Source organism: Oncorhynchus tshawytscha, linkage group LG03, assembly GCF_018296145.1.
Source record: "Oncorhynchus tshawytscha isolate Ot180627B linkage group LG03, Otsh_v2.0, whole genome shotgun sequence".
NCBI lineage: Eukaryota > Metazoa > Chordata > Actinopteri > Salmoniformes > Salmonidae > Oncorhynchus > Oncorhynchus tshawytscha.
Genome location: NC_056431.1, coordinates 70,501,430 through 70,516,239, shown reverse-complemented (window position 1 = coordinate 70,516,239; position 14,810 = coordinate 70,501,430). Strand labels below are relative to the sequence as shown.

At 43.9% G+C, this 14,810-nt stretch overlaps 1 protein-coding gene across 1 annotated transcript in view; it reads right to left on the bottom strand.

The window, feature by feature from the left end:
- Window positions 1-11,845, bottom strand: part of LOC112242750 (coiled-coil domain-containing protein 80) — a 33,484-nt gene extending 21,639 nt beyond the window's left edge. The window contains exons 1-4 of the mRNA XM_042319947.1: window positions 10,385-11,845; window positions 1,421-2,163; window positions 805-1,170; window positions 58-214 (exon numbers count right to left, since the gene is read on the bottom strand). Coding sequence (XP_042175881.1) covers window positions 58-214; window positions 805-1,170; window positions 1,421-2,163; window positions 10,385-11,081 — 1,963 coding nt within the window. The 5' untranslated portion in view covers window positions 11,082-11,845. The remainder of the gene's footprint in view (window positions 1-57; window positions 215-804; window positions 1,171-1,420; window positions 2,164-10,384) is intronic.
- Between the last annotated feature and the right edge of the window lie 2,965 nt (window positions 11,846-14,810).

Sequence of the window (14,810 nt, the reverse complement as noted above, 5' to 3'; positions counted from 1 at the left end):
CATTAAGATGGTGGTGTCGACCCTGTCTGTAGTGGTATGATGGTTTAAGGTACTTACCCAGCTGGTAGTGGTCTATCTTCATGGTGGAGTTGGTGAGTGTGCCAAAAATAGTGATGATGGAGACTTTCCTGATGGCCATCTCACACACCGTCTCCAGGTACTCATCCCTCTGTTGCAGGTACATACTGCTCTCCTCACTGGGGGCTGTTATGATCTGGAGACACACACAGAGAAAGAAAGACTGGGTTAGACCGGGTTACACACACACACACCGCTGTTGAGATTATGTTTACATTAGACAGTGGGGAGGGAGAGGATGAGGACTGTATTTCCCACACTGCCCTTGGCTGCACATCTATGATCAAATTCTTGAAAGGCTATACTCCAATCTATAACAACACAACTATACAGTCTAAAGCTGTTAAGTCAGTGAGAGGCAGTTTACTACAGCACTTATGTCAGTGCTATGACGTTTCTGCCAGTGTGCTATTGCCGCTATTGTATTGTGGCTTTGATATGTTCTTGAGATGTGGAACAAATTATATTTAAATCAAATATATTTTTGTTATTAGTTACAATATCCCATATATTGCTTCAATAGTTCTCTAAAGTCTTCTATTTGTTTCAGTGGTGCGTTTGTAGTCCTGGCGGTTTCTCTGGGGATCATGGCGCCACACCCAGAAACAAGGGGAAACACTTTTCTTACCACGAGTCATCGCTTGTTCTCAAAGCAGTCCAGGAAGGAAGCCACTTACCACGAGTCGTCTCCTATTCTCAAAGTAGTCCAGGAAGAAAGCCACTTACCACGAGTCGTCTCCTGTTCTCAAAGTAGTCCAGGAAGGAAGCCAGGTATCCCCTAGAAGGAGGAGGCGTCTTGGTGGGTTTGTAGTACTCCTCTTTCTCAGGATTCTTCGAAACCTTCTTTCCGTTCTTCTTTCCGTTGTTTTTGCCCTCCTTCCCTGCCTTCGCTCCTCTCCTCTCGGCCTTGTCCCTCTTGGCGGCCTTGTCTGGTTTGCCCTTCTTCTTTTTCTTCTTCTTCTCAGTATTGTCGTGTTTTCCCTTGCCCCTCTTGGCTGGGCTGACCTTTGTGTTGACCTCTGTCTGTGTCTCTGGGTCGCCGACGGTGGGCCGGCCAGATTCATACTTCTCCTCATACTCATTATTTAACACCTGGATGAGAGGAGAGGAGAGGAGAGGAGAGGAGAGGAGAGGAGAGGAGAGGAGAGGAGAGGAGAGGAGAGGAGAGGAGAGGAGAGGAGAGGAGAGGAGGGAGAGGAGAGGAGGAGAGGAGAGGAGAGGAGAGGAGAGGAGAGGAGAGGAGAGGAGAGGAGGAGAATATTTAATTTATCACCAAACCAAGGCTGATGCAACATTCTCAACAGCAATGTAATAAGTGAAATGTAATAAGTCCACTGCATACCATCTCATTCTTCCTCTTGGTAGGTTTGCCCTTGGCGGGTTTGTGCTGGGTAGGCACCACTTCTGGCTGCTGACGGCCATTGTGTTCCTTCCCCTCCTTATCTGTTCGGTTGTCCCCAGACGGGGTGGTCGTGGCTGCGTACCTGTCCCTCTCCCTGTCTCTGCCGTTATAGTAATATGGCTCAGCCGTGGTCCTAGGGACAGGCAGCCAGTCAGGGGTGGTCTGGGCTTTTGTGGGTCTCTGGGTTGTGGTGGTAGTAGCAGTGGTGGTCTGTCGTGTGGTTGTAGTCTGTTTAGTTGTGGTTGTTGTGGGTTTTGGTGTGGTTGTCGTGGTGGCTTTTGTCGTGGTGGCTTTTGTCGTGGTGGCTTTTGTCGTGGTCCTTGTGGGTCTCATAGTTGTGGTAGTTGTCGCTGTGGTAGTTGTCGTTGGCCTCGTTGTCATTGTGGCAACAGTGGTGGTTGTCGTGGGTCTCCTCATTGGCTTCCTCACAGGCTTCCTCTCTGGGGGCGGGTCTACCTGTCCACCTGTTTCCACTACCGTCCCTGAGTCTCCGCCCCCCTCCTCCACCTGGCCCTCTACTCCTGCCCCTTTACACTTCTGGACGAATCCTTTCTGTCGGATCTTCTCAAACTTCCTCATTGGTGCCTTGTCGATGACCTCGTACATGGCCTCCAGCCTGACTGGATAGGGATACCTCTCCTCCACCTGGAGGGTTTTCCTCAGGAGTACCATTCCAAACTTACCTGGACAGGACAGGGTGACAGATGAGAGAATACATTTACTTAATAAAATAGTCTGGATTTCATGGCTTTGGCCACAATCAACATGCAGAAAGGAGACAATCTCACCAAGCACTGTGTAAGCATCCCAAACCTGGAAAGACTCAGATTTATGTTTTTTCCCTCATAATTTAATTTTCATGTTCACTGCTTTTCAGCATATCATATGCAGCAAAACATGCAAATAGCCAACACCACACACCCCTGTAACCCCCACATCAAACAGCTGACAGGTTTGAATGGACTAGGACAGGTGTGACCAGTATGGTGATGGTTCATTGCTGGGTTGTTGGCGTTGTGTCACTAAGTTGGTTTGTTTTGTTAAAAACTATTGGGGTATTGATGCTGGGTTATTGACATCACAGGAGGCTGCTGAGGGGAGGATAGCTCATAATAATGGCTGGAACGGAGTAAATGGAATCAAGCACATGGAAACTAAAGGTTGACCGATTATGATTTTTCAACGCCGATACCGATTAATCGGACAATTTTTTTTTTGTTATTTGTAATAGTGACAATTACAACAATACTGAATGAACACTTATTTTAACTTAAAATAATACATCAATAATATCAATTTAGCCTCAAATAAATAATGAAACATGTTCAATTTGGTTTAAATAATGCAAAAACAAAGTGTTGGAGAAGAAATTAAAAGTGCAATATGTGCTATGTAAGAAAGCTAACGTTTCAGTTCCTTGCTCAGAACATGAGAACATATGAAAGCTGGTGGTTCCTTTTAACATGAGTCTTCAATATTCCCAGGTAAGAAGTTTTAGGTTGTAGTTATTAAAGGAATTATAGGACTATTTCTCTCTATACCATTTCTCTCTATACGTTTTGTATTTCATATACCTTTGACTATTGGATGTTCTTATGGGCACTTTAGTATTGCCAGTGTAACAGTATAGCTTCCGTCCCTCTCCTCGCTCCTACCTCGAAGCATCGTTACCCATCGCTCCACAAAATCTGCGGTCCTTGCAGAGCAAGGGGAACAACTACTCCAAGTCTCCGAGCGAGTGATGTTTGAAACGGTATTAGCGTGCAGCCCTAGCTAGCCATTTCACATCGGTTACTCCAGCCTAATCTGGGGAGTTGATAGGCTTGAAGTCATAAACAGAGCACGAAAGTGCTGTTTAACACGAAAGTGCTGATTGAATTAATGCTTACGAGCCTGCTGCTGCCTACCATCACTCAGTCAGACTGCTCTATCAAATATCAAATCATAGACTTAATTATCGAACAACAAATCCAAGACGTCTTTGTCTTTGTCTTTGTCTCGTCCCATGTGTATATACATTTTTCTTCGCGTTCTTTTTTATATTTTTCCTAAACCTCAACTTCAAAATACTCTCCTGCAACCCACCTCACCCAATGTGGTGTGGATCTGTTTTTTTCCTAAAGTATTTCTATTTACCTCCGAACTGGAATACCTCAACTAAGCTAGCTAGCTACCAGCTATCAGTCAGCTAACCACTGCTAGTGGTCATCAGCTAACCTTTAGGTCGGAAAGCTCTCGCCAGTTTATACAATGCATTTCAAACCAGAGCATACCGGACCTATTTTTCTCTACATATCCACGAATTCCTACCACAAACTCTGAACCTTTTCATCTGGATCATCACAGCTAGCTAACCGCAACCCGGGTTGACTACTCCTGGCTAACATTTCTGTCCCGGAGCTAGCACCAACTAGCCTGTGGCTAGCCCATGATAGACCCATCTCCCGGCTTACTCCTGGGCTACAATACCCGGACCCCTTCTACTGCCGATACGGGGCACGGAACCCCACCTATCCTCTATGACTGGAATACCAACATAATCTGCCCGAGGATTCCAACATGCCCCTCAGGCGCGACGTCCGCTGCTAGGCCTGCTAGCTACCTAGAGCTACTTGGATCCCAACTAATTCCACGACTGGTGTATTGACGTCACCGCACGAAGAGGCAAAAACAGACTTACCCCCATCGCGACGTCCCCCACAGGTTAACTTGCTAGACCCGGTCTGTTAACTGCTAGTTTGCCTTCCCCATTCTGCTAACTGCTAGCTTGCCCGCCCCGTTCTGCTAACTGCAAGCTTGCCGCCCCGTTCTGCTAACTGCTAGCTTGCCTGCCCCGTTCTGCTAACTGCTAGCTTGCCTGCCCCGTGTTGCTAACTGCTAGCTTGCCTGCCCCGTTCTGCTAACTGCTAGCTTGCCTGCCCCGTTCTGCTAACTGCTAGCTTGCCTGCCCCGTTCTGCTAACTACTAGCTTGCCTGCCCCGGTCTTCTAACTGTTAGCGTGTTAGCATCGGCCTGCTAACTGTCTGAATCGCCGTGTCCCCTGTCAGCCCAACCACTCACTGGACCCATATGTTCACTTGGCTATGCAGGCCTCTCTCTAATATCAATATGCCTCATCCATTACTATCCTGATAAGTGTTTACTGTCTTATTTCACTGCAGAGCCTCTAGCCCTGCTCAATATGCCTTAACCAACCATGTTGTTCCACCTCCTACATATGCGATGACATCACCTGCTTTAAACGTCTCTAGAGACTATATCTCTCTCATCATTACTCAATGCCTAGGTTTACCTCCAATGTACTCACATCCTACCTTACCTTTGTCTGTACACTATGCCTTGAAACAATACTATCGTGCCCAGAAACCTGCTCCTTTTACTCTCTGTTCCGAACGTGCTAGACGGCCAGTTCTTATAGCATTTAGCCGTACCCTTATCCTACTTATCCTCTGTTCTTCTGGTGATGTAGAGGTTAATCCAGGTCCTGCAGTGCCTAGCTCCACTCCCACTTCCTGGGAGCTCTCATGTGTTGACTTCTGTAACCGTAAAAGTCTTGGTTTCATGCATGTTAACATTAGAAGCCTACTCCCTAAGTGTGTTTTACTCACTGCTTTAGCACACTCTGCCAACCCGGATGTCTTAGCCGTGTCTGAATCCTTGCTTAGGAAAACCACCAAAAACCCTGAAATCTCCATTGCTAACTGTAACATTTTCCTCCAAGATAGAACTGCCAAAGGGGGCGGTGTTGCAATCTACTGCAGAGATAGCCTACAGAGTTCTGTATTACTATCCAAGTCTGTACCCATACAATTTGAGCTTCTACTTTTAAAAATCCAACTTTCCAGAAACAGAAAGTCTCTCACTGTTGCCGCTTGCTATAGACCTCCCTCTGCCCCCAGCTGTACCCTCGATACCATATGTGAATTGATTGCCCCCCATATATCTTTTGAGCTCGTGCCTCTAGGTGACCTAAACTGGGACATGTATAACACCACGGCCATTCTACAATCCAAGCTTGATGCCCTCAATCGCACACAAATTATCAATGAACCTACCAGGTATAACTCCAAATCCGTAAGCATGGGCACCCTCATAGATGTCATCCTAACTAACTCACCCTCCAAATACACCTCTGCTGTTTTCAATCAAGATCTGTTCAACCTCTCTTTCGTATCGTCTGAGATTCCCAAAGATTGGAAAGCTGCCGCGGTCATCCCCCTCTAGACCCAAACTGCTACAGACCTATATCTATCCTACCCTGTCTTTCCAAGGTCTTTGAAAGCCAAGTTAACGCCAAGTTAACAAACAGATCACCGACCATTTCGAATCCCACCGTATCTTCTCCGCTATGCAATCTGGTTTCAGAGCTGGTCACGGCTGCACCTCAGCCACGCTCAAGGTTCTAAACAACATCATAACTGCCATCGATAAGAGACATTACTGTGCAGCCGTATTCATCGACATGGCCAAGGCTTTCGACTCTGTCAATCACCACATTCTTATTGGCAGACTCGGCTGCCTTGGTTTCTCAAATGATTGCCTTGCCTGGTTTACCAACTACTTCTCAGACAGAGTTCAGTGTGTCAAATCGGAGGGCCTGTTGTCCAGACCTCTGAGGATTAAACCACAGGGTTCAATCCTCGGGCCGACTCTCTTCTCTGTATACATCAATGATGTTGCTCTTGCTGCTGGTGATTCTCTGATACATCTCTACGCAGACGACACCATTCTGTATACCTCTGGCCTTCTTTGGACACTGTGTAAACTAACCTCCAGATGAGCTTCAATGCCATACAACTCTCCTTCAGTGGCCTCTAACTGCTCTTAAACACAGGGAAAACTAAATGCATGCACTTCAACCGATCACTGCCCACACCTGCTCGCCCATCCAGCATCACTACTCTGGGCGGTTCGGACTTAGAATATGTGGACAACTACAAATACCTAGGTGTCTGGCTAGACTGTAAACTCTCCTTTCAGACTCACATTAAGCATCTCCAATCAAAATTAAATCGGCTTCCTATATCGCAACAACGCATCCTTCACTTATGCTGCCAAACATACCCTCGTAAAACGGACCATCCTACCGATCCTTGACTTCGGTGATGTCATCTATAAAATAGCCTCCAAAACTCTACTCAACAAACTGGATTCAGTCTATCACATTGCCATCCGTTTTTTCACCAAAGCCCCATACACGACTCACCATTGCGACCTGTACGCTCTCGTTGGTTGGCCCTCTCTTCATACTTGTCGCCAAACCCACTGGCTACAGGTTATCTACAAGTCCCTGCTAGGTAAAGCCCCACCTTTTCTCAGCTCACTGGTCACCATAGCAGCACCCACTCGTAGCACGCGCTCCAGCAGGTATATCTCACTGGTCACCCCCAAAGCCAATTCCTCCTTTGATTGTCTTTCCTTCCAGTTCTCTGCTGCCAATGCCTGGAACGAACTGCAAAAATCTCTGAAGCTGGAGACTCATATCTCCCTCACTAGCTTTTTAAGTGCCAGAGCAACTCACAGATCACTGCACCTGTACATAGCCCATATGTAAACAGCCCATATATCTACCTCATCCCCATACTGTATTTATTTATTTATCTTGGTCCTTTGCACCCCAGTATCTCTACTTGCACATGCATCTTCTGCATATCTACCATTCCAGTGTTTAATTGCTATATTGTAATTACTTCGTCACCATGGCCTATTTATTGCTTTAACTCCCTTATCTCACCTCATTTGCACTCACTGTATATAGACTTTCTGTTTTCTTCTGTTCTACTGTATTATTGACTATGTTTTGTTTATTCCATGTGTAACTCTGTGTTGTTGTATGTGTCGAATTGCTATGCTTCATCTTGGCCAAGTCACAGTTGCAAATGAGAACTTGTTCTCAACTAGCCTACCTGGGTAAATAAAGGTGTTCTCAACTAGCCTACCTGATTAAATAAAGGTGTTCTCAACTAGCCTACCTGATTAAATAAAGGTGTTCTCAACTAGCCTACCTGGTTAAATAAAGGTGTTCTCAACTAGCCTACCTGATTAAATAAAGGTGTTCTCAACTAGCCTACCTGGTTAAATAAAGGTGTTCTCAACTAGCCTACCTGATTAAATAAAGGTGTTCTCAACTAGCCTACCTGATTAAATAAAGGTGTTCTCAACTAGCCTACCTGGTTAAATAAAGGTGTTCTCAACTAGCCTACCTGATTAAATAAAGGTGTTCTCAACTAGCCTACCTGATTAAATAAAGGTGTTCTCAACTAGCCTACCTGGTTAAATAAAGGTGTTCTCAACTAGCCTACCTGATTAAATAAAGGTGTTCTCAACTAGCCTACCTGGTTAAATAAAGGTGTTCTCAACTAGCCTACCTGATTAAATAAAGGTGTTCTCAACTAGCCTACCTGATTAAATAAAGGTGTTCTCAACTAGCCTACCTGGTTAAATAAAGGTGTTCTCAACTAGCCTACCTGATTAAATAAAGGTGTTCTCAACTAGCCTACCTGATTAAATAAAGGTGTTCTCAACTAGCCTACCTGATTAAATAAAGGTGTTCTCAACTAGCCTACCTGATTAAATAAAGGTGTTCTCAACTAGCCTACCTGATTAAATAAAGGTGTTCTCAACTAGCCTACCTGATTAAATAAAGGTGTTCTCAACTAGCCTACCTGATTAAATAAAGGTGTTCTCAACTAGCCTACCTGGTTAAATAAAGGTGTTCTCAACTAGCCTACCTGATTAAATAAAGGTGTTCTCAACTAGCCTACCTGATTAAATAAAGGTGTTCTCAACTAGCCTACCTGGTTAAATAAAGGTGTTCTCAACTAGCCTACCTGATTAAATAAAGGTGTTCTCAACTAGCCTACCTGATTAAATAAAGGTGTTCTCAACTAGCCTACCTGGTTAAATAAAGGTGTTGTCAACTAGCCTACCTGGTTAAATAAAGGTGTTCTCAACTAGCCTACCTGATTAAATAAAGGTGTTCTCAACTAGTCTACCTGATTAAATAAAGGTGTTCTCAACTAGCCTACCTGGTTAAATAAAGGTGTTCTCAACTAGCCTACCTGGTTAAATAAAGGTGTTCTCAACTAGCCTACCTGGTTAAATAAAGGTGTTCTCAACTAGCCTACCTGGTTAAATAAAGGTGTTCTCAACTAGCCTACCTGGTTAAATAAAGGTGTTCTCAACTAGCCTACCTGGTTAAATAAAGGTGTTCTCAACTAGCCTACCTGATTAAATAAAGGTGAAATAAAATAATTTTAAAAAATGTATAACATAATAACACACAGAAATACGAGCCTTTGGTCATTAATTTGGTGAAAACTATCATTTTGAAAAAAAAAAAAAAAAGTTTATTCTTTCAGTGAAATATGGAACCGTTCAGTATTTTATCTTACGGGTGGCATCCCTATGTCTAAATATTGCTGTTACATTGCACAACCTTCAATGTTATGTCATAATTATGTACAATTCTGCAAAATTAGTTACAGTCTTAGTTAGGAATAGGAGTTCGCAATGAGCCAGGCGGCTCAAACTGCTAAATATATCCTAACGCAAGAGAAGTGACACAATTTCCCTTCTTAATTTTAAAAGATATTCATGTTAACAGGCAATATTAACTAAATATGCAGGTTTAAAAATATATACTTGTGTGTTGATTTTAAAGAAAGGCGTTGATGTTTATGGTTAGGTCGTTCTGCCCCTGAACAGGCAGTTAACCCACTGTTCCTAGGCCGTCATTGAAAATAAGAATTTGTTCTTAACTGACTTGCCTGGTTAAATAAAGGTCAAAAAATGAATACAAATAAAAATAAAAAAGGTACATTGGTGCACCGACAGTGCTTTTTTTCGCAAATGCGCTTGTTAAATCGTCACCAGTTTGTCGAAGTAGGCTGTGATTCGATGAGAAATTAACTGGCACCGCATCGATTATATGCAACGCAGGACACGCTAGATAAACTAGTAATATCATCAACCACGTATAGTTAACTAGTGATTATGTTAAGATTGATTGTTTATTATAAGATACGTTTAATTCTAGCTAGCAGCTTACCTTGGTTTCTTGCTGCCATCTCATAACAGGTAGTCAGCCTGCTACGCAGGCTCCTCTTGGAGAGCAAGGTTAGGCAGGTGGTTAGAGCGTTGTGCCAGTAACAGGAAGGTTGCAAAAATGAATCCCCGAGCTGACAAGGTAAAAATCTGTCATTCTGCCCCTGAACAAGGCAGTTAACACACTGTTCTTAGGCAGTCATTGAAAATAAGAATGTGTTCTTAACTGACTTGCCTAATATAATAAAGGTTAAATAAAAGTGTAAAAAAATATATACAGATTGCCGATTGTTATGAAAACCTGAAATCGGCCCTAATTAATCGGCCATTCCGATTAATCGGTTGACCTCTAATGGAAACCAACTGTTTGATGTATTTGATACCATTCAACCTATTCCCGCTCCATCCATTACTATGAGCCCGCCCTCCCCAATTAAGGTGCCACCAACCTCCTGTGATTGAGACATGACCAAGTGGCTCAGATCAGAAGAGATGTTGCTTAGTAGGGGCTTGGCTTTGATATAGTTCATTTTGGGCACCTGTGACAGTAAATCCCATTCCGGTTCATCTGTTCTGTTGTATTGTTATCACATATTAATACTGAACACTTTTGTAGTTTTAAAGAAGCTTGAAAGTATCAGAGTTCCTCAAGATCATATGCATATCCCAATGCTGGGATATATATATTACTAGCCAATGCTGGGATATGTAAACAATAATGTTATTGGAATATGTAATGTGCAAAAGGAAGGACATTTTTCATTTGTCATATACAAACTTATCATGATGAACAGGAGTGACAGATCTGCCAACACTAAAGGAGTAGGGGATAGTTATCAGATAGGACCATGCCTTTACCTTTCTCCAGTTTGAGGAAGGTCATGAGGCGGGGGATGAGCGCTGTGTCCAAAGGTTCCTCCATCACCTTCCCCTCTCTGGTGATCCGCCTCACCTTCCCACCCATCTCCCCCTCCTGGTGGAATATCACGATCTGCTGCACATGCCGCTCTGCCAGCTCACAGTACACGTCTGGCTTCAGCAGTGTCATCATTAGCCGGTAGTAACCGTCTGAGTCGTGGGGGGCAGAAATCACCAGAATTCGGTTTTTCCCTGCAAAGCTCGCCAGGAGGTTAGGTGAGCCTGCACTGCTTGGTATGCGGTTCTGTCTGGTCCTCACCCCGAGAGCGCCTTCATCCTGAAGCATGACAGGCTGGAGAGGAACACGCTGCCCGGCTGCCCTTCTCCCTACTGCCCCTGCCAGCGCTCCACCTCTTCTGCCTTGTCCAGCCCCAGTCCTGGCCCGAGGAACAGAGGCCTGGTCTGCCTGCATGTCCTCCCCGCGCCTAGCGCTGAGACCGGTGGGCACCGAGGCTGAGGTGGGTCCAGGGCGGGAGTTCCCTCTCCCTCCGACAATGCGCTTTCTTTCGTCTGCGCCCGGCTGCAGACGCCCGTTGTTGAGTATGCGCATCTGTTTGAGATGGGTCTGTTTGTCTGCGTGTCCTGCCCACGCTAGCAGACAGAGCAGGAACAGACCCAGAACAAACGCTCCCCGCATTATGGGAAGCTGTCAATTACAATGAACAATCTGATAGAGTGATAAATATCGAATAGTACACATGGGACCTGTATGCCTATTTAGAACATTTATTTTTAGCAAATAAAAAATACAGTACAGCGCAGTAAAAAATAGAGTGCAAGAGAGAGGCAAACACTTCAGTGTTGTGTTTCAAAGCATGCCTTTAGTTTTCGCAGTGGAACAGCAGATAGCCCAACACACTACTTCACCAGCCTGCTATCAACATGACAGCTGCACAAAAACGCAGACAGGAAAACTCAACTAATTAGCCACTCATTGACGGAGTCAGCAATTCCTAAAAATCATTCCGGGTATTAGAAACCGTTATTCCAAACCTCCAAGTTCAGCTCTCCAAATCACCACACTATTTAGGAAAAGACGCTGACTTTGCGCTACCTGAATTTCTTTGCATATCAGTTATACACTCCAAGTGTACACAGCATTTTAACATCCACAAGTTAACAAGTTAACTGATAGAGCACTCTTGAAAATGAATGCGTTTTACTTCATTCTCTGACCGTTATTTGAAAAGACTGTCCAACTGTCCAAATAAGCCATCTAAAAAGCTGGGAGTTTTAGGCATAGAAGGCTTTTTCCGGATTCAAGATGAAAACCTGTAGAGAGTGGCTCTTCTGTATGGGAAACGCATCTCTATCTCCAGTCTCCTGATTTCCCAACCTAAAACTCTGGCGCTATCCGAGTAATGTCCACACAAACCATCTGCCCTGCGACTCGGCAGCGCTACACAGCACCAGCCCCTGCACAGCGGGTTGCCAGTTGCAAACTAAACCCTTTATCTGGAAATGTTGTAGTCTATCAGTCTTTTAGGAAACCCTTCTGAATAAAACTACTCTTGTAAAACACCAAATGATTCACAAAATACAATATCTAATTTATGAATTTATTTAACTTTTACTGCTAATTTTAATTCAATTTGAAGTTAGGATTTTATTCACAACTGGCAACCCATCAGGAGAGAACACTCTGGGAAGAGAACTGACCATAGCTAATCTCAATGTCAAGTTCCTCCCATAAACTGTAATGAGGAACGGCTTCTATTGCCCACATCCATTCCCTTTGAAATGTTCCAAAATAGCCGGGGCTTTCCCCATGCAAGACTTGTTCAATGGCAACAATAATAAATACATGGCGCATTAAAGATCAATGGACTTTTGGCTCATTTAAGAACTGAAAGCTGTGGTAAATTTAGACTGAGACTTTGGCAGTGCATCTATTCTCCTCTAAACTGTAGGCTACATATTATTACTGTAAGCCTCCACAGAGTCAAGTTGTGTAACTATGATATGTATCCCTCTGTATACTTCATAAAATATAATTACAATGCATTATAACCTCTTTATACGATTCTAATTTAGCCCACAGGAGTTTTTTCAACCGCTCAGCTCATTGCCAACATGGGTTGAACAACCTGGTTTGTAGCCACGTTTACTGCCTCATCTCTCATGGGTTCTCTGCCATGCTTATATTTCCAGAAGTGTTTCAAGATGAAAGTTGCAAAGGTGCGTGCGTGTGTGCGTGCGTGTGTGCGTGCGTGTGAGCAAGTGAGTGAGCGAGTGAGCTGGTGAGTGAGTGAGTGAGTGAGTGAGTGAGTGAGTGAGTGAGTGAGTGAGTGAGTGAGTGAGTGAGTGAGTGAGTGAGTGAGTGAGTGAGCGAGTGAGCGAGTGAGCGAGTGAGTGAGTGCACCGCTGCAATAGTTCTTCATCAGACAGGGACACCTGATGAGATATAATCTATCAGTTCTGTATGGAACTATACAAAGTAGCAGGAAAAGTGCAAACTATCAGTCCATGTCCAACTGTAACACTTCAATGACAGTGTATATATATGTACACACACATACACACAGTACCAGTCAAAAGTTTGGACAAACCTACTCATTCCAGGGTTTTTCTTTATTTTTACTATTTCTACATTGTCGAATAATAGTGAAAACATCAAAACTATGAAATAACACATATAGAATCATGTAGTAACCAATAAAAGTGTTAAACAAATCCAAATCTATTTTATATATGAGAATCTTCAAAGTACAGTGGCTTGCAAAAGTATTCAGCCCCTTTGTCATTTATCCTATTTTCTTGCCTTACAACCTGGAATTGAAATGGATTTTGGGGGGGGTTGTATAATTTTATTTACCCAACACGGCTACCACTTTGAAGATGCAAAACATGTTTTATTGTGAAACAAACAAGAAATAAGACAAAAAAAAACGAAAAACTTGAACGTGCATAACTCTTCACCCCCCAAAGTCAATACTTTGTAGACGCACCTTTTGCAGAAATTACAGCTGCAAGTCTCTTGGGGTATGTCTCTATAAGCTTGGCACGTCCAGCCACTGGGATTTCACCCCATACTTCAATGCAAAACTGCTCCAGCTCCTTCAAGTTGGATGGGTTCCTCTGATGTACAGCAATTTTAAGTCATTGCACAGATTCTCAATTGGATTGAGGTCTGGGCTATGACTAGGCCATTCCAAGACATTTAAATGTTTCCCCTTAAACCACTCGAGTGTTGCTTTAGCAGTAAATCAAATCAAATTTTATTTGTCACATACACATGGTTAGCAGATGTTAATGCGAGTGTAGCGAAATGCTTGTGCTTCTAGTTCCGACAATGCAGTAATAACCAACAAGTAATCTAACTAACAATTCCAAAACTACTGTCTTATACACAGTGTAAGGGGATAAAGAATATGTACATAAGGATATATGAATGAGTGATGGTACAGAGCAGCATAGGCAAGATACAGTAGATGGTACATATGAGATGAGTATGTAAACAAAGTGGCATAGTTAAAGTGGCAAGTGATACATGTATTACATAAGGATGCAGTAGATGATATAGAGTACAGTATATACGTATGCATATGAGATGAATAATGTAGGGTATGTAACATTATATTAGGTAGCATTGTTTAAAGTGGCTAGTGATATATTTTACATCATTTCCCATCAATTCCCATTATTAAAGTGGCTGGAGTTGAGTCAGTGTCAGTGTCAGTGTGTTGGCAGCAGCCACTCAATGTTAGTGGTGGCTGTTTAACAGTCTGATGGCCTTGAGATAGAAGCTGTTTTTCAGTCTCTCGGTCCCAGCTTTGATGCACCTGTACTGACCTCGCCTTCTGGATGATAGCGGGGTGAACAGGCAGTGGCTCGGGTGGTTGTTGATCTTTATGGCCTTCCTGTAACATCGGGTGGTGTAGGTGTCCTGGAGGGCAGGTAGTTTGCCCCTGGTGATGCGTTGTGCAGACCTCACTACCCTCTGGAGAGCCTTACGGTTGTGGGCGGAGCAGTTGCCGTACCAGGCGGTGATGCAGCCCGCCAGGATGCTCTCGATTGTGCATCTGTAGAAGTTTGTGAGTGCTTTTGGTGACAAGCTGAATTTCTTCAGCCTCCTGAGGTTGAAGAGGCGCTGCTGCGCCTTCTTTACGATGCTGTCTGTGTGAGTGGACCAATTCAGTTTGTCTGTGATGTGTATGCCGAGGAACTTAAAACTTGCTACCCTCTCCACTACTGTTCCATCGATGTGGATAGGGGGGTGTTCCCTCTGCTGTTTCCTGAAGTCCACAATCATCTCCTTAGTTTTGTTGACGTTGAGTGTGAGGTTATTTTCCTGACACCACACTCCGAGGGCCCTCACCTCCTCCCTGTAGGCCATCTCGTCGTTGTTGGTAATCAAGCCCACCAC